The following is a 19,719-nucleotide window of genomic DNA, read 5'->3' as shown; positions in this document are numbered from 1 at the left end:
CATTCTTTATATGTATTGTATTGAAATGGCTTGTTTTTGAATTAAAAACTTCAATCTCACTTTAACAGAACTACTCAAACTTTTCCCATTTATTTAAAAAAAAGGCTATCAAAATAATTATGAGAGACTCTAGTTAAAGTATTATCTGTTTTTCTTTCCATCCTTTCTTGCATACCTACTTTTTGTGATATGAACTAAGAAAATTATTCTCATTTAACTAAATATCTTATAATGAATAGAAAAATAGTGTTGTCATTTAATTTGAGCACTCAAAATTAAATATAATAAATTGGGCTCTTAAATCGTGTATAATGATGACTTTATACATAATGTTACATGTGTTGGAGCCAATCTTTAGCCATAAGATCTATGGCTGTGAACCCATGACTTACTGGTGTATATAGGGCACTGGAAGCAAGGAATATATTTGCAGCAACTGTCTTTATGGAAGGAAGGGTAAGTCATTTTAGTGCCTTTTCTGAGGTGTATTTTATTTTGTATCTCAGTTTACACTGAGCTCCTTTTTGGTCTTAGTGTAGCCTCCCCCAAGTTGTAGTTAGTGGACTTGGAGCTTTATTTATTGTAAAGATATAAACTCAAAAACAAGCCCCCGAATAAGATGAGGCTTCTGGATTGGTTGAACCATGTTTTTTTCCTTTGTGGTCTGCCATCTACAGAATTGTCTGATTATCTTTGTTTTTAGGATGGTTGCCTAAATTGTTTTTTCTTGTTTCACCTTCCTCACTTATATTTGCTTTAGTCTGGCTTTCAGTGTTTTTTCCCCCCTTCCTTTGGAGTAAACTTGACTTCAAGTCCAAAGCAGACCTCTCCTCTCATCTTCTGCAGGGTTCCCCAACCTCCTGGTCTTCCAGTCCTTGGCCTATTGGGAAATGGGTCGTACAGCAGGAGGTGAGCAGCGGGCCAGTGAGCATTACCGCCTGAGCTCTGCCTCCTGTCAGATCAGCGGCAGCGTTAGATTCTCATAGGAGTGTGAACCCTATTGTGAACTGCACATGCAAGGGATCCAGGTTATGCACTCCCTTATGAGAATCTAATGCCTGATGATCTGAGGTGGAACCGTTTCATCCCAAAACCATCTCCCCTACTCCCTGCAGTCTGTGGATAAATTGTCTTCCACAAAACTGGTCCCTGGTGCCAAAAAGGTGGGGAACTACTGATCTTATGGACTAGATTGGTCATATGTCCATTCCAAAACTAGTTACGACCAACAGAGGTACTATTGCCTTAAAAAAAATCAGGCCATCTGTAGGTGGATAGTGTCAGAAATTTAAAAAAAGAAGAAAATCAGGGCCATCTTTGAACCTGGAAATGGAATTAAGTTCTTAAACATACAGCCTGTATGGAGAAGGGATGATACTTGAACAAAATTGGATTTCTAATAAGAAGGTGAGAAGGGGACCTGGAAGTGGAAGTTGTATAGGAGTCAGCTTCCTCTGAAGTTACATGTGCCATGTAGGGTGAAGGGTGTTAACAGAACAAAATTTCCATTCAGTTAAGGAAAGAGAATTGGGGAAATAGCTTCTGGAGTAGGCAACCAAAACCATCTGTCTTCATTAAAATATAGTACTTCTTTAGAATCTACAGAGAAATTATTATGGACAGAAGGGAAGTCCCTTTAGTATAAGACCTTTACAGTCATCTCTGACCTCTAAATAAATCCGTGCAGAACTAATGTTCAAAATTTCTAGGTAGCATTGGTAGTCCTGAATACTTGTTTAGTTTTTAAAAATTCCCCCCACCTTGTTCCAAGAAGGAATTTAAAGTTGTTAAACTTTTAAGAATACTGTTTTTCATCTTAGTAATGCCTGGCACATAGTAACCACTTAAGAAATATTTGTTAAATAAAATAAATGAATCATGAAATAAGTCAGCATTGAATTAACAAATATATGTATGTTTATATTAAGCAAAGCTTTTGACTTTGTGATATCACTAGTTGTAACTTGAAGAAATCGTGTATTCTGTATAGTTCCAGTCAAGGATGGTTACTTCTCCCCCAAGAAAGCATCTCTAAACATTGTATTTCTTAGCAAGTTCTTAATTTAAAACTTATAGGACTGATGAAGAATCCATTTTAGAGCAAAATATTTAAAAAATAGCGTGATCTCTAATGAGCTGGTTCACTTTGTCAGTGTGGTCATATATGAGCAATATTTACAATCTAGTTTTTAAAAAACATTGTATTTAATTTGGGAATGCTTTTTAGAAAATCAAAATACATTTTACAAAATAACATTCCTATTGAAGTGTGTTACTGTCAGTTTGACAGGAATCATGTTATGGTTTGTATAACTAAAGCTGTTTTATTATTATTTACAAGTAAAGGTTTGTCAGTGATGCAGTCGCTACTTTTTTATTTACTGATTTGCTTTTCTGAAATTAGTAGTTATTAAGCAGTATTAATAATGTAGTTTTAAAACAGGACATCACTTACATCATTTATTTGTATGATTCTCCAATAACTGGAACTTTTAAAAATTGGCATGTCTCTATTGAAATGTCATTTGATTTTCATATTTGTGAAATTGATAGCTGATGTCCTGCAGACTCTTAATATTTTTTTGATGCCCATCACTACCCTACTAACATCATGCGCTTCTTATATTTTAGGAAAAAGTATTGGGGGACGTGGCCACAAAATTAGCGACTATTTTGAAGTAAGTTCATTGAGGATTGTCTCCAGTTCCTAATTCAGTACTATTCTGCTGTGAGCTAGAAATAATTTCTTAGAAGCACAAGGTCAGCTTTTGATTACTTACTTGATTAGAGCAGAGCTTTATTACTATGTGATATCTTTCTAGGAAAATTAGATTTACATTTACATTGGGATGCCATATCATTTTTTTCTAAATACTTTCTCACATAGTTGTTTATAATTACCTGTAAGATAGGCAAAATACATATTAGTGTTTCATTTTACAGATGATGAAACTGAAGACCAGAAATGTAAAGTAGCCTACACCGTAATTTTTTGAATTTTTGCAGTCAGACCGTGGCAGCAGTGACCTTGAGCAATAATAGAACACTAGGCATAAATGGGTTAACCCATTTAAGGCAAAGTCTGAATTGAAGAGTAAAGAATAGAAGTTAAAGTTCACTGGCTCTCTAGTTCAGAATTCTTTCTGCTATCAAGTGTAATTATTAAAACAACAAACATGGTCTACTCAATTGAAAAATATTTATGTTTACTTGAGAGAGCAGAATTGGCTGATTAACGGAAGGGCTGATTTTTTTTTCCACCACTGCTTGCTTTCTTGGGTTCGTAAAATCTAAAGTAAAGCAGTTGCTGACCTTGAGATACCTGATGCTCTTTGGTTGAGGTCAGTCACTTACTGATATCATTCATTAAGAACCTTTGCCAAAGGTACGATGAATTCAAATCAACAAATGTCTCTTGAATGCCTACTATGTGCTAAATTTTATGCTAGGCTCTATTGATAAAATAAATAAGGGAAAATCCCTAGGTTGCAGGAAGTTGTTTAATGAACATGCTAGGAAGTTCTTATCTGTGCTGTTCATGTAAGTAAAGTAATTAAACAAGAAATGATGAAATGGACAATAATCTACACCCCCAGAGGAACTTTGCTGCAGCAAGTTATTTTCTTTTCCCATCCTTCGTATGTAAACTTGAAATAGGAGAAAAGATAGCTATGGAATAGATCAGTTGGCTTGTCTTCATATGCAGCTAAGTCATGCACTTTGTACAGAAGAATTGATTTTTTAAAGATTTTGTGCTGTTAGAGGGAAGGGACCTATTATAATTCTTTTTATATAGTGCCATGAACACTTGGGTATCTTGAGAATGATATTCTGTTTAAAATAGTTGATTATGTTCACTAAGGTCTATGGGTAAACATTTTGAAATTTCTTGGGATTAGGGACTATATGGCTCAATAAACATTTGTAGGGGACCTGTGCTAAGATTTGGGGGGAAAACAAAATATGTTTATTGCTTTGGAGGAATTTATTTGTCTTTGAGTTGACCAAAATAACAGATTATAGTCAGAATATAGAGTAATAAGGATCTTTATAAAACAGTCTCTTCATGTTCTTGTGATCAGTAGTCTCTCAGTCTTTTAGGACTTGGCTGACCTTGTGTTTTTTTTGTTCTGGACCCATTTAAATGACTACTTATTTTAAAATTAGGTATATTTAGATTAATTCTTACTGTCATATCTGAAATAACTGTCTGCGCCTGCTTTAGTAAATAATAATGCTTCCTTTTTCTTTTACTCAGTACCAGGGTGGAAATGGCTCAAGTCCAGTAAGAGGCATACCTCCTGCAATCCGTTCTCCTCAAAATTCACATTCACATTCCACTCCTTCCTCATCTGTAAGTCATCTTTCAAGTTTTTCATGCGTAGTCTTTGGGAGGGTTATGTACACTGAATAAGTTTTATAATTTGTTGTTTTTTATTGAGAACTTCTATATAAATAAGTTAGCATTTATCTTTTAATACATTATTTCTGTGACATGAATTACATCCTTTTAAATTATCTGGTGCTATTGGAATTTTATTTCTGGAAGTGAGCCTCTTAAAGATTTTCTGAATTAATTATATCCAAGAAGCATTGTTTATGTTAAAAGAATGCCTGTTGAGTCTGTGGGACTAACATGAGTACTCTTGTATCAGTCTGTATTCAGTTGTTGATTCCTAATTTATAACTTTCTTAACAATTGAATTTCTTAACCACTAAAATGATAGCATAATTCCTTTCTGGGAATCCTTAAGAAAAAGGCAGGGTATGTAGTTCAGTATAGGAAAAGAATCATGGACTTAAAATGATCTTAAACTTTTTGGTTTTTTCATAACATTTTAGATATAGTTCTTTTATATGCATTGTTTTGCATATTGGATTTCATTTTTAAATTTACTTTCATTGTGTGAAAGTTCAATATCTAACTAGAAAAACAATATTGGTTTTCAGTAATTTAAAGAGGAATTAAAGATTTTTAAAAATCAGAGTTTCACTTATTTATTCAAACACCTTGTTTTTATTTCTTGTGTCCCCTTCTTGTCCTTTGTCTTTAGACATACTTGGTTTTGTTTTACTCATTTTGTACCTTTCAGGATATCACATTGCCGTGTATAAAAGTAAGGCATAAGATTCAACAGTAACTAAGAGTTGTAGTGATAGCGTTGATACAATGTTATAATCTGCTTTCAGTGAGTGTCTTTTTGAACTAGTGACCAGATAAACTATGAAATTCATTGATAAATTGATATTAAACTACATATGGGCATGTATTATTGTCCCTAGTAAGTTTGTTTTTTCAACTATCATAATCATTGTTTAATATTTTTCAGAATAATTTATTTGGCCTTATTTTTTTTTTAACTGTATGAAAGCATTAAGATTTCTTTTATGGCACTAGAATGTAAGCTCTATGAGGGCAGGGAATATATTGTTGTATTTCTCACTGGGTCTTATGTAGGAGGTATTTAATGAACGCTTGTTGAATAAATGGTGATTAAAGGTTTTAAAAGTCAATTATGTCTCAATTTAGGTATTATTCTGATAGAAACTTCTTCAGAAATGTTAAGTAATTGTTGCTAATTAGAAATCTGTTTTGTTTTGTGTTTTTTTTTTTTGCTAATATAAAAATTTTAATAATTTCTTTAGGTTCGACCGAATAGCCCTTCTCCTACTGCGTTAGCATTTGGGGACCACCCTATTGTACAACCAAAGCAATTATCCTTTAAAATTATTCAGGTAAATGATAATTAAAATGTTTTTTTCTATGGCTTCTAAGAAACCATTGACTAACTTACTAACAACTAAGATGTCTGTTTGTTTTATATGTAGTCATAAAGCAGAATTACACATCAAGAAAGATAACTTACTAAACAAAAACAACAGAATTTGTAGGAAGGAGTGAGAAACTGAAACACACAATTTACTGTCAGCTTTTTAAACAACCGTTAACATGTCAGTTCTGTTTACTGATTCTTTCTGAACTTAATTTCCAAGTATATGTAATTGATATTTTGTGAAACTGCTGTATTTTTTATAAGTGGACATTAAAGCCTCTCATTTGACTGTATTTATTAAATACGTATATGTGACAAATTATAAACATTATTTGAATTATTTGTATATTTTCTATACTTATTTAGTTTCATGAATTTTGAGCACTAAGTTTTTCATTTTAATTTTTTACATGTGACAGTTTCTGAGTGGCACTTTCTCAGACTGGGGTTTGGGAGAGTAGATCTTACTCTTCAAGCTCAGCTTGACAGTTTATTTCTATTAGACTTTATTTGTGAGGTCATATCCAAACTGTTGTGCATGTATCAAAACCTCTTTCTTTGGATGATCCTGAGGCTAGGATTACAAGTACATTCCTTTCAGCCACTGAGTAGATCATGAAAGGTTTTGCTGCATGAGATGTTGGTCAAAGGACATAAAATTTTAGTTGGAAAGTAAGTTCAAGGGAACTATTATACATCATAGGGGCTACAGTTAAAAACAATATTTTGTGTATATGAAAATTGCTAAGAGAGTAGATTTTATTCACACCACAAAAAAAAAGATATGTGTTAAATAACTTGATTTAGCCATTCCACATTGTATATACATATATCAAAACATCGTGTTGTGTACCATAAATAGATAGGTTTTTACTTATCAATTTAAAAAAGGTCTTGCAAAATTCAAAAAAATCAACTAGAGGAACGTATAGCACAAAGCAGCGGATATATTGAATTATAATGAGGAACATCAGTATTCTAAGTAATTGGCCTTTCTAGATGTTTCTTGGTAGTCTGTAGCATTTATACACTTGAAGTTATTAAAACTGCACTAAAACTTTTTGAGATTCACTTTACATATACACACAAATATATTTTTCTTTACATTTTGAATTTGGAGTAAAATCTAGTTTTATGTTTGCTTGAAACAACATATATAATGGAGATAATAAAATAACTTTTTTTCATTTAGACTGATCTCACAATGCTGAAATTAGCAGCATTAGAAAGTAATAAAATCCAGGACCTGGAAAAGAAGGAGGGACGTATAGATGATTTGCTCAGGGTAAGTAATGAGTCATAGAGGGGAAAAAAATTGAATAAATTATTTGGCAACAGTCAAACTGTTCAGAAAATACTTAGCATTGTAAAAAAAATCTGTAGCTAGGCCAGGCGCAGTGGCTCATGCCTGTAATCCCAGCACTTTGGGAGGTCGAGGCGGGCGGATCACAAGGTCGAGAGATCAAGAGCATCCTGGCCAACATGGTGAAACCCCGTTTCTACTAAAAATACAAAAATTGGCTGGGCATGGTGGTGCGTGCCTGTAGTCCCAGCTACTTGGGAGGCTGAGGCAGCAGAAATGCTTGAACCCGGGAGGCGGAGATTGCAGTGAGCTGAGATCGCGCCACTGTACTCCAGCCTGGCGACAGAGTGAGACTCTGTCTCAGAAAAAAAAAAAAATTCTGTAGCTAGAACTCAATAAGCTTTTTCTGTTAGTTTAAGTACATGATTGAAAATACCAATTTTAAAGTGAAATATTTTATTAGATCTTCAATAAATTGGGAATTGAGAAACTGTTGGAGAACTGGAAGTTAATAACATTTATATGACCAACTACCATAACACAAATAGCCATTTCATGTTAAAGTTTATTGATTTTATTATATGCCTGACATCTGATACCTATACGATGAAGTAACTGCTGCAGTTCTGTAGGATTTTTAATGGAAGCTTTATTTAAAAATACATCTAGAAGTATACTTAAGAATGTAAGGGTTTAAAGCAGCAGTTCTTACCCCTTGATGCTCCTTAGACTCACCAGTTGGGAAGGGTGAAAGTACTAATGCCTGAACTCTACCCTGAGGTGTTCTGATCAAGTTGATGACGATGTAGGTCTTGGACATTGGTAGTTTTAAAGGCTCTCCCAGATAATTTTAATTTAAGACAGCATTGAGAACTACTGGTATAGAAACTCGATAAAACCAACACCTGTGATCCTACTGTATTTGACAGTGTCTTTAAAACATCCAGTGTGTCTTTTTCCTGATCCTGTCATATTTACTTTCTCACACCCATTTACCATTTAACCACTATTTTAAATTTTGTATTTGTGATGCCTTGGTGTTTCTTTATGGTTGTATTAAATATGTGCTTACATTCTTCACAACATATTATTTCAGTTGGTTTTTGAACGTTAAGTGAAATTTTCCAGTATGGACCCTTTTGTCCAGCTTGTTTTCAATGAATGTTATATATCAGAGAGTCATCCACTTTGATGAGTATAACTGTAGTTTGTTCATTTCATTGCAATATTGTAAGGTGTTACAAGTATACCATAATTTCTGTATCTTTTCTGCTTTTAGTTGACATTTTATTTCTACTTTTTCTAGTATAAACAGTTCTAAGAACATTCTCTGTACATGTCTTCAGGGCACATATGAAAGAATTTTTCTGTGGTATATGTTTAGGAAAGACATAGCCAGAGTACAGGGCATACACATTTTCCATTTTACTGTGTAATACCAGTTATTTCTCAAGGTTTTTTGGTCTGGTCTTTTTTTTCCCCCCCTAAGTGACAGGATCTCACTCTGTCGCCCAGGCTAGAGCACAGTGGGGGATCATAGCTCACTGTAGCCTCAAACTCCCGGGTTTAAGCAATATTTCTACCTCAGGCTCCCAAGTAGCTAGGACTACAGGCTCATGCCATCACTCCGGGCTGATTTTTTTTTATTTTTTGTAGAGCTGGGAGTCCACAGGCTGGTATTGAACTCCTGGCCTCAAGTGATCCTCCCACCTTGGTCTCCCAAAGTGCTGGGGCTATAGGCATGAGCCACCATGCCCAGCTGATCTTTCAATATAAATTATTAGTCTTACTGAAATTGGTTTTGGGTATGGCATGATGTAGGGTTTCATTTCAATTTCTTTCTATATGGATAACCAGTTGTTCATCCCCATTTAATTAAAAGCTCATTCTTATACTGCCAGCTCTATCATCATAAAATCTTGTTTCCAGTATACAAGTGGATCTGTTTCTGTGTTCTGTATCATGTTTCCTTGTTCTGTTTGTGTCTCTACACAAGTACTGCAGCATCTTTTTATCATTGTTGATAAAACAATTTTTATCAGTTGTTTTTGCCTGTTAGTAACAGTGAACATAAATAACAGTACTTCAGATGAGATAGAAGTTTATTTTTCAAGAGAAGAACAGAAGTGGGCAGCTCAGATATTATTACTCCTCAGTATCATAAGGGACCTTGTCATTGTTAGTTCATGGCTTATATCTCAAAGGTCACATCAAGGTTCAATATATCTATTAGGGTCACAATTATATCTGCGTTCTAAGCAGATAACAGGAGGGAGGATGGGAGCAGAGAACACAAAGCACAATTCTGTGTGCAGCCTTCTTGGATATCTCATTGAACAACTTCTGCTTGCATCTCATTAACCATCCTTCGCTGCAAGGGAAGCTGGGAACTGTAGTCATTTGGCTAGGCAGATAGCAATCCAGGATAAAACATTGAATTTCCATTATTAAGGAAGGAGGAGGCTTGGGTGATCATAGTTATGTAGCTTTATGTTAAGTCATGATACATGGTTAAACAGATATCCTCTTCTTCATTTTGGCTATTTTTGGCCCTTCACAGTCTTAGAGAAATTTTAGAATCAGGTTTCAAGTTGCATATGCATCATACACACACAGTGTTGAGATTTTGTTTGAATTGCTGAGGGTCTATTGGTGCTAAATTCTGTTTCCTCTTCCTTGAAAAACAATTGTGTTGGGTATCTAATTTTAGGTTGGCAATTCTTTTCTCTCAGCACTTTTAAGATTTTGTGCCCTTGTCTTGTGGATTCCACCATGGTTGGCCTAGACTTTTGATTCTCAAAGTGTGATCTTCAGACCAGGAGCATCAGTATTACTGGAGAACTTATTAGAAACGGAAATTTTCAGGTCCTTCCTGAGACCTGATTCAGAAGCTCTGGGAATGGTTCCCAGTAATCTGTTGTAACAAGCCCTATAGGTTATTCTCTTGCCACTGTACTAATCAGACTCATCTTTTGATGTTAGAAGGAAGCCTCTTCTCTGAGCATATGGCCACCTACAAAGTGAACAGAATTAGTATCCTATTGCTAAGGAAGAATGGTGAGGACAGTTGTTGGGTAGGCAACTTGTGTGTGTCATTTATAAGTTCAGTGGAGAAAATATTTTGTTAGTTATAAGAGATAGAGGAAAATCCACATTTAATTTGTTAATTATAAGAGATAGAGGAAAACTCACATTTATTTTTAAGTGATAGACACTTTATATACCATATTTTAGTTATTTTTAACAAAGTGAGGTAGATTGTGTTGCTTCTATTTAGAAATAAGAAAGCTGAACTAAAGTTCTTATAACTTAGCCAAAGTTAACCTTAGAGTATGGATTTGAATGTATGGATATGGATACAAATTTCCCTGTATGTACTTTCCACTACACACTTAAGTAACATTTAACAGTATTATCTCATGGTTAAGTAGGCTTTTTTTTTTTCTCGTATCATACTCAGATATTTAATATTATTAGTCCTATCTGTATATAATTTATTTAGAACATTAAAACTATTTCTAAGCTTTTCATATTCCCCAGTCTAGACCTCTTGCATTTTCTACTTCTGTCATAGGCTAACTGTGATCTCAGACGGCAAATAGATGAACAACAAAAATTACTTGAAAAATACAAAGAACGATTAAATAAGTGCATATCAATGAGCAAGAAACTTCTTATTGAAAAGGTAGGCTAAAAGTTGAGTAAATTTTCGCTTTCCCTTCGTTAGCCCCTTTTGCTTTGTATGCTTTTATAAATTAATGAATACAATTGAGTGATGATTTTTTTTTCTCCTTTTCAGAGTACACAAGAAAAACTGTCAAGCAGAGAGAAGAGTATGCAAGATCGATTACGCCTCGGGCACTTTACAACAGTTAGACATGGCGCTTCATTTACTGAACAATGGACAGATGGTTTTGCGTTTCAGAATCTTGTGAAGTTAGTCATTCTTAACATTTAAAAGTTTTTAGTATTCGTTTGGGTTTTCATTACTTTAAAAGATTATAGATTTGTAATTATGCTCTCCAGTTCCTCACTACTCTGAAATCATAGAATTTAGTACATTTGAAAGGGATATGAAACCAAGAGTATTACAGTTTTAGCTTAGTAATTTCTTGATTAATTAGCAGTCATCTATAGAATGTAATATATTATTCTAATTCTGACTTTCGGAAATATTAATTGAACCTTTAGCTTTACAGATGATGTTTTGAGAGGGAAATTGTTGAAAATTTAATTTTCACTGGAAGATTTGTGTGTGTGTTTATTTCCTAGGATTTTCCTACTTAGTTTTTTCCCGTTCCCCAATCCTTACGTGTTAATGTTCAGCACTTGCCTGCTCTCTATTCCTAAGGAAAAAAACTTCTCTTTTGCCTCAGATATAATAACTGATTTATCAGTTAAACTGAACATGTGGCTTTAGCGTTTCTGAGGTAAACTCTATTTATTATTTATTTATTTTAATTTCAACTTTTATTTTAGTTTCAGGGAATATATATGCAGGTTGTTACAGGGGTATATTGCATGATACTGAGGTTCGGGGTACAATTGAACCCACCACTCAGGTAGTGAGCATAGTACCCAGTAGTTTTTCAATCCTTGCCCCTGTCTCTGCCTCCTTCATCTTTGTAGCCCCCAGTTTCTGTCATTCTCATCTTTATGTCCATGTGTCTCCAATGTTTAGCTCCCACTTATACATGAGAACATGCGGTGTTTGGTTTTCTGTTACTTTTCAGATCAGACTTTTAAACAGAGGAATTATAGTTACCATATTTTCTTGAGTTCAGATGGTGGTAGAAAAGGATTTATTGGCTGTTTATGTGTTAAGGAGTGCTAAATATGCTACTCCGTTTTTGGTGGAAAATTTTTTTAAACCTGAAAATGGGGAGTAATGCCAGCATGAACATCAGCTTTTCCAGAGTATCCAGTTATTTGAAATAGAGGCAGAACTTTCTTTCACATGGTATCACACCAACATTGCTGTTCAAACACTGCCTCCTAGGACTTGCCACAGAATGACCTTCTCTCTCAGCAGATTTATTCAACTTTTCTTCAACATATCTGTGCTAGTTATACCACAGTGAAACAAAGGATAATGTCCTTGTGATATTAGAGAGTTTGGGTTTCAATTCTGCAGATAATGGGACTTGTTAAAGGTTTACATATAGTGTACGTGATTGGAATGATATCTACAGTGATAGTTGTAGAATAATAACTGATGGTAATGTGAAAATATTATTAGAAAGAGGATGAATGTTATTAGTAGTTAAGATGGAGGGGTATCCAGATGACAGGTGATTAAAGCATGAACTAACATATCAACAGTAAAGTGGAAAGCAGGAGAAGATAATTTTTTAGTGTTTATGAGCAAGAGGCTCTGCTACTAAACCCAGACCGGCAATTGTCCTGCAATGAATAAAAGAGACAGTTATATAATTAATATGAATGTTCTGAAATATAAATTCTACTAGTAGTTCCAATTTCTCCTCTTAACTGTCAAAAAAGAGGCCACAGGTGCAGTGGCTCACGCCTGTAATCCCAGCACTTTGGGAGGCCGAGTTGGGAGGATCACCTGAGGTTGAGAGTTTGATACCAGCCTGGCCAGCAGGGTGAAACCCTGTCTCTACTGAAAATACAAAAATTAGCCAGGCATGGTGGTGGGCGCCTGTAATCCCAGCTACTCGGGAGGCTGAGGCATGAGAATTGCTTGAACCTGGGAGGTGGAGGCTGCAGTGAGCCGAGATCATGCCACTGCACTCCAGCCTGGGCGACAGAGCGAGACTCCGTCTCAAAAAAAAAAAAAAAAAGAAAATAATTACTTGTATGTCCTGACTTTCACTAATAAGCATTTATTGAGGACCTACTGTGTGTATATCAAGCCGTTTATAATTGGTGATATAATCCAGAGTGGTTAGAAGATGAGAAGAGAAATAAATAAAAGTAATAATATTAATCTCTAAACTGTATAGTCATCCCTGAGTAATCAGCTATTAATATCTATTCCAGTAATTCTTTACTTTCCATTAATATTTTAATCATTAGGATTATTATTGCTTATTTGCATTTATACCATCTTGATTGTGCCCTAAAATAGCCTTAAGATTTACTTATTAAAAATTGAAATTCCTGCTTCTAAATGAAAACCGGATTAAAGTCTTGTTCTCACTTTGCTATTCTTGAGATTTTTCTCTACCCTTTCAGTCTTCTACCTAGATTCTTCTTGATTTTTTTCACTCCTATCATATTCTGCTACTTTATCACTAAAACCATAGGGAGGGGGATGTGTGTAAGGTCAATTCTGCATTAGCAAAGTAGGAGCCCTTTAGTTGATGTCAGTGGTTGGGGAGAGGAGGGCATGAAATATTTGACTTGCTCTAAGTATTGTAACCATGTAGGATTTGAAAATTTTTTATTGGCATAGTGAGGTGACCTGAAAGAGAACATGGTTACTGTTAGAATAAGCTTAAGGTGTTGTATGATAAGTTGGTTTTAAAAAGCTTCACTGTTAACTACTTTATGCTCTGCTCAAACTGCTAAAATATCTAATCTACATTTTAATAATAGACATGGTATCTATTCGTTTTTAGAATTAGGGAGCTATTTGCAAAATTGTTTCAGTTTCTTGAATGGGAAGCATTGATTTTATTTTTGTTAACGTTCCCATTTTTCAGAGCCATGCTAATTTTTCTTGCTATTTTCTTGTCTTTTTCCCCTTAAATTATCAAAAAAAAATTTTCTCATAAATTTCTTATATTAAGGTCAATTTGTCTCATTTCAAAACACCAACTTCCCATTACCAATTTTTTTTAACAAAAGTAGATTTAGAAAATAACTCTCTTCATATTAAATTCATATTTGCCTTTTGTAAATTTGTTTGCAAATACTGTGGTGAGATGCATGTGTAATATATACCCCATACTTTAATAGTTTGGGGTATTGTTTTATCTCATTTCATTCAAGAAACATTTACTGAGCAAAGGTAAGTGATGATCACCACACTAGGTACTAGGGATACAACAGTATAAATACTGTATAAATAGACACCATCTGTGTTCTTAGGGAGTGATGTCATCTAACCGGACACTTTCTGATAAAGTATCTATAGGAATAATATTTATTAGAAAGAGTGAGGTGGGGAGATAGAAGATCCCATGAAATTATATATGGCAACACATCTTTCCCTAATCTAGGGGTTTAGAGAACACCTCACTTAAAAATTTCAAATGAGACCTGAAGGATAAGTACAAATTGGTTCACAAGAGTGGAACCAAAAGGTTACGAATGTATATTATATGGTTTTTCATGTTTTTTATGCATTTTTTCCAAGTTTAGCGTTGAAAAGTAATGGAAGGTTAATATGGTTTTATTTGTTTATTTTTACACAGGCAACAAGAATGGGTGAATCAGCAAAGGGAAGATATTGAAAGGCAAAGGAAACTTCTAGCCAAACGCAAACCTCCCACAGCTAATAATTCTCAGGCACCCTCTACCAATTCTGAACCAAAACAAAGGAAAAACAAAGCAGTCAATGGAGCAGAGAATGATCCCTTTGTTAGACCAAATTTACCACAACTGTAAGCCTCCATTTAAAATTTTTCTTTTTTAAAATTGTTGCCAGTGAGCGTGAATGTTACTAATGGATGTTATTTATAATTAATACTTAGATAGCAAAAATGATTAAGACCAGGAAGGAAGGCAGTATTGAAAATTAGCTCTAAATTAATAGCCCCAAATATCTGAATTCTACCGTTTTAAGCAGAGATTTAACAATTCTCTTTTAAAACAGAGACCTAGGTAGCTAAGAGGTTACCAGAATTCACCCTTCTGTGTCTGAATCAGTTAGGAATCAATTAAAAGTTTTGGATTATTCTAATTCAACGTTTCCATTCACATTCCTTTGTCTGAGAGAATGAAGTAATGTAACTACCATTTATATGTTTTCTCAACCTGTGAAAGCAGTTCATTAGTGGGTTATAGGTATTGTTTTTCCCTTTCTGCTTTTCTTTGTTTTCTGGATTTTCTTTGTTAATGAATTATTCTTTATAATTTAAAGGACAAAGACGTTTTTTAAAAGAAAATTTGGAAAATAGGACAAGAATAATAATATAGACCATGATCCCATTTCACAGAGAACACCATTGTTAAAATTTCAATATACAGATGTATCCAAACTTATATAAATTTTCTGTTCTAGAAGAACTTACGTAAACTCACGTGAGTAGAAAATACATAGACCGGGCACAGTGGCTCATGCCTGTAATCCCAGCACTTTGGGAGGCCAAAGTGGGTGGATCACGTGAGGTCAGGAATTCGAGACCAGCCTGGCCAACATGGTGAAACCCCGTCTCTACTGAAAATACAAAAATTAGCCGGGCATGGTGTCAGGCACTTGTAATTCCGGCTACGCAGGAGGCTGAGGCAGGAGAATTGCTTGAACTTGAGAGGCGGAGGTTGCAGGGAGCCAAGATCGTGCCATTGCACTTTAGCCTGGGGGACAAGAGTGAGACTGTCTCAAAAAAAAAAAAAAGAGAAAATACATGTACCCTCTAATGTCTTGTATGTCATGTATTCTTTTCTCCTCTATTGAAAGAGTGTCTGTCATCCATGCTTTGAATCCCATCCACAACTGTATCAGGAACCTTTTCTGTTGATACCTCCTTTGTGCTCTGCTTGTTACTTCCCTTCCAAAAACATGTAAGCAAAACCATTAAAAAACTCTCCCTCAATTACAAATCCCTTTAGTCTCTATATTCTGTATGTTCTCTTCATAACTAGGCTTCTTCAAAGAGTTGCCTGTCCTCATAGTCTCTTCTGCCTTGTCTTCCAGTCGCCCTTTCTTAACTGAAATTTTTCTTAAGATTATCTTCCTGATGCTAAATGCTGTAACATTTGGGTCTTTAACTTACGTGGCAGCACTGAATATTGTTGACTTATTTTTTTCCAAAAAGACTCTTTTAGTTTTGAAGATACTGAAGTTTCCATTTTAACTCATCCGGCTGCATCTTCTCAGTCTCTTTCTATGGGCATCATTTACTTACCAATCTGTAAAATGTAGATGACTTTTAGGGATATGTCCTAGGCCATCACATTTCTCACTCTGCATATTCTCCTTGAGTAGTATCTACTCTTAGGGTTTCGGTTACCATATACATCCTGCTGACATCAAAATTACCATCTCCAGCCCACTTTTCTCTTGAGTATCGGATACTTCTGTCTCAATCTTGAATATCACATCCTGCTTAGTTGCTATCAGTACTTAAATGTCTCACAGGAACTTCTAATGCAGCCTGTTCAAAACTATATTTACTAAAAACAAACAAAACCTTGTATTTACTGTTATCTTTCCCATTCAGTCTGTCTTTACACACACATACTTTGCCCCTTTTCTGTGTTCTCTTAGTGAGTGGCACTACCATCCTCTCACATGTAAGAATTCTAGTTGTCACCTTTAACATTTTAAGTACAGATTTTATTTATTTTTATTTTTTATTGTTTTGAAGAGATGGAGTCTCCCCATGTTGTCCAGGCTTGTCTTGAACTCCTGGGCTCAAGCTGTACTCTTTGCCTTGGTTTCCCAAAGTGCTGGGATCACAGGCATGAGCCACTGCACCTGGCCAGATTTTGTTGATTTTTTCTTAATCCATTAGTGATTAGATGGTGATAGTATTAATCTTTCAAAGTCCATCTCAAAATGTACTTTCTTCTTAAAGCCTTTCTTAATTTTCTTGAGCTGTTGTAAGTTACAATTAAAACATTTTGACTATATTAATTTTTTAAAAGAACTGTACTTTTTGTAAGTTAGTAAATTTGTTTAAGAAAAAACCAAAACCCAGGTGAATGACTGGCTTGGTGGGTGATTGTATTAAAAGAAAGTGTGGGCTGGGTGGGATGTCTCACACTATAATCCCAGTGCTTTGGAAGGCTGCGGTGGGAGGATCACTCGAGTCCAGGAGTTTGAGACCAGCCTGGCCAACATAGTGAGACCTTGTCTCTATTTCTTTAAAAGAAAAAAAAAGCAAAGTATGTGTTAGCTTTAACTCTACCCTGTAGATACCCAGTCCTGCTAGATACCAGATATGTCCACTCATCCTTTATGCAAGTTCCCACTAACATCATTCATTCTAACTCAAGTTAATGCTGTCTTTTACTTGGGTGATGTTTATAATCTCTCCCTCTTCCCGCTTCAATTTTGGTCTCTTCCTGCAGTCTATTTTCATGTCGTAGAGTCATTTTTCTGAAATAAAAATGTGATCCTTTCATTCTCTTCCCTATAACCCTAACAAAGCTCTCCAGTACTTGAATGATCTAAACCAAAAGTCCTAATATGGCTTATAAAGCACTTTTGATCTGGCTCCTTCTTCGTTATCTAGCCTCATCGTTGCCATCACTCAGTACTTCTACTTCACTGCCAACATTCAGACTCTCACCCATTGTCTTAATTTCTGTTAATCTTTTAAGTCCCACGGTAGTTATCGCTTCCTCCTGGAAGCTTTTCTTTAATATATGAAAGATGGGAGTTATTTATTACTTTGAGGTATCACCATAGTAAGTACCCTCTATCTCTTCAGTCACAGCATCAATGTCCACTCAGGTGATGACACTAGGAATCTGCCTGTCATCTTAATGTTTCTCTTTCCCTCATTCTCTGTGTCTGTTTCCATAAGTTTGCTGCATTCTTCATTTTCACGGTCACTGTCTTAGTGTAGGACCTTGGTTTTTTTTTTAACCTAGATTACTATTTTTCATGTCTCACCATGTTTAACCTCTGTCAGTGGCTTTCTAGATAAAATTCACCCACATGAAGACCCTTTATGTAAACCTTATTTCTCACTTTATCCTCATTCTCCAGCATTTGCCCTACGTATATCTTAAGTTAAACTTTTTCAATTCTCTAAATGGATTGTGCTTTCTTGCTTCTGTGACTTTATCTTGTTCCTTACCTTTCTTCATTTGTCTCATTTCCTGTTTATCCTTTAAGACTTGGCTTAAATGCTGTCTTCAAAAGGAAGTTCTCTCTAACCTTTTTTTTTTTTTTTTTTAACCAGTTTCTCCTATTGCCTCTCACACTAGGTGCCATGATATTTTGTGCATACTTGTATGTATTGTAGCATTTATTTCACTGTTTTCTCTCTGTAGTCCCAATGCCTAGCACAGTGTTTGGTGTATGGAAAGTGGTCAATACTAAATTACAATACACAAGCATTTAGGCTGGGTGCAGTGACTCATGCCTGTAATCCACTGTTTTGGAAGGCCACGGTGGAAAGATCACTGAGGTCAGGAATTTGAAACTAGCCTGGGCAACAGAGCAAGACCCTATCCTTACAAAAATAAAAAAAAAAAAAAATTAGCCAAGTGTGGTGGCATGTCCCTGTAGTCCCACCTACTCAGGAGGCTGAGGCAGGAAGATCTCTTGAGCCCAGGAGTTTGATTACAGTGAGCTATGATCACTCCACTGCACTCCAGCCTGGGTGACAGTGAGACCCGGCCTCAAAGGGAAAAAAATAAAAAAAACACATTTGATCGAATTTCATTTTCTTTTTGATAGATCATCTTTCTGGTTTGTCACAGGTATTTTGTTTACTAGTTGTCTTCCAAGATGCTAACAGCTTTAATTATAGTCTAATAGTCATAGTCTTCTTTCGTTTCTATCCCATTTTATTCCATATGTTGACCTAAAACTAACTCTGTGGCAAATGAAGTGATGGGTACTACATGGCAATTTGATTGCATTCTTAAACAAATTATAGGTTTAAATAGGGCAAAAGGCCACAGAAGCACTTTGATTCATATATACTGCAGTTTGAATAATGCTTTTTTAACACAAAATGTCACATCTCTACTTGGCAAACTATCTTTTAAAACTTCTTTTGAATCATTGTTTAATGAAAATGGCTTTGGCTTGTGTGCAGAATATCTAGTATAATTAGGGGACAAGTTATGAATCTAGTTATCAATTGTCTATCAAGAAATTAACATAGAAAATGAAGTTACTATTATGTAGTACAGTAGTCCCCAACCTTTTGGCACCAGGGACCAGCTTTGTGGAAGACAGTGTTTTCATGGACTGGGGTGGGGGCTGGGGGATGGCTTTGGGATGAAACTGTTCCACCTCAGATAATCAGGCATTGTATTTTCATAAGGAGCACACAACCTAGATCCCTTGCATGCGCAGTTCACAATAGGGTTTGTGCTCTATGAGAATCTAATGCCACTGCTGGTCTGACAGGAGGTGGATGGAGTTCAGGTGGTAATGCCTGCTGGCCCGCTGCTCACCACCTGTTGTGCAGCCTAACAGGCCATGGACGGTACAGGTCTGTGGCCCAGGGGTGGGGAATCCAGATGTGGTGGGTAGGGCTTTAGGTTCTGTAGTCAGACAGATGTGGATTCCAAACTTAACTCTCCCAGATTATTTTTAGTAAGTTATTTTACTTCTTTGAATCTCCATTTTCTTGTGAAAGTATCTACATTATACTGTTGAAAAGATGGTAGGAGGTAATGCATGTACTTGGCATGGTTTTTAGTTCATAATTTATTTTTAACTATTAGCAAGAGTCAGTTTTTTAGGTAATAACTTGTAATTTTAGTTACAAAGACTTTTTATTCAGAGTAAATAGTTTGGGTAGTTAATACTATCTCTAGATAAAG

The 19,719-nt window shown here is 35.3% G+C and overlaps 1 protein-coding gene across 6 annotated transcripts in view; it reads left to right on the top strand.

Moving 5' to 3' along the window:
- Positions 1-19,719, top strand: part of TLK1 (tousled like kinase 1) — a 170,824-nt gene that overhangs the window by 99,822 nt on the left and 51,283 nt on the right. For 3 of the 6 annotated variants that reach the window (XM_003824277.4, XM_055108749.2, XM_055108750.1), the window contains 7 exons: positions 2,632-2,678; positions 4,259-4,354; positions 5,647-5,736; positions 6,967-7,059; positions 10,652-10,762; positions 10,877-11,013; positions 14,460-14,648. In XM_003824277.4, coding sequence (XP_003824325.1) covers positions 2,632-2,678; positions 4,259-4,354; positions 5,647-5,736; positions 6,967-7,059; positions 10,652-10,762; positions 10,877-11,013; positions 14,460-14,648 — 763 coding nt within the window. The remainder of the gene's footprint in view (positions 1-2,631; positions 2,679-4,258; positions 4,355-5,646; positions 5,737-6,966; positions 7,060-10,651; positions 10,763-10,876; positions 11,014-14,459; positions 14,649-19,719) is intronic. The other 3 variants (XM_034954478.2, XM_034954480.2, XM_034954479.3) reach the window with 1 other exon arrangement.

Source organism: Pan paniscus, chromosome 13, assembly GCF_029289425.2.
Source record: "Pan paniscus chromosome 13, NHGRI_mPanPan1-v2.0_pri, whole genome shotgun sequence".
Classification (NCBI taxonomy): Eukaryota; Metazoa; Chordata; class Mammalia; order Primates; family Hominidae; genus Pan; species Pan paniscus.
This window is presented reverse-complemented; position numbering and strand designations above follow the sequence as displayed.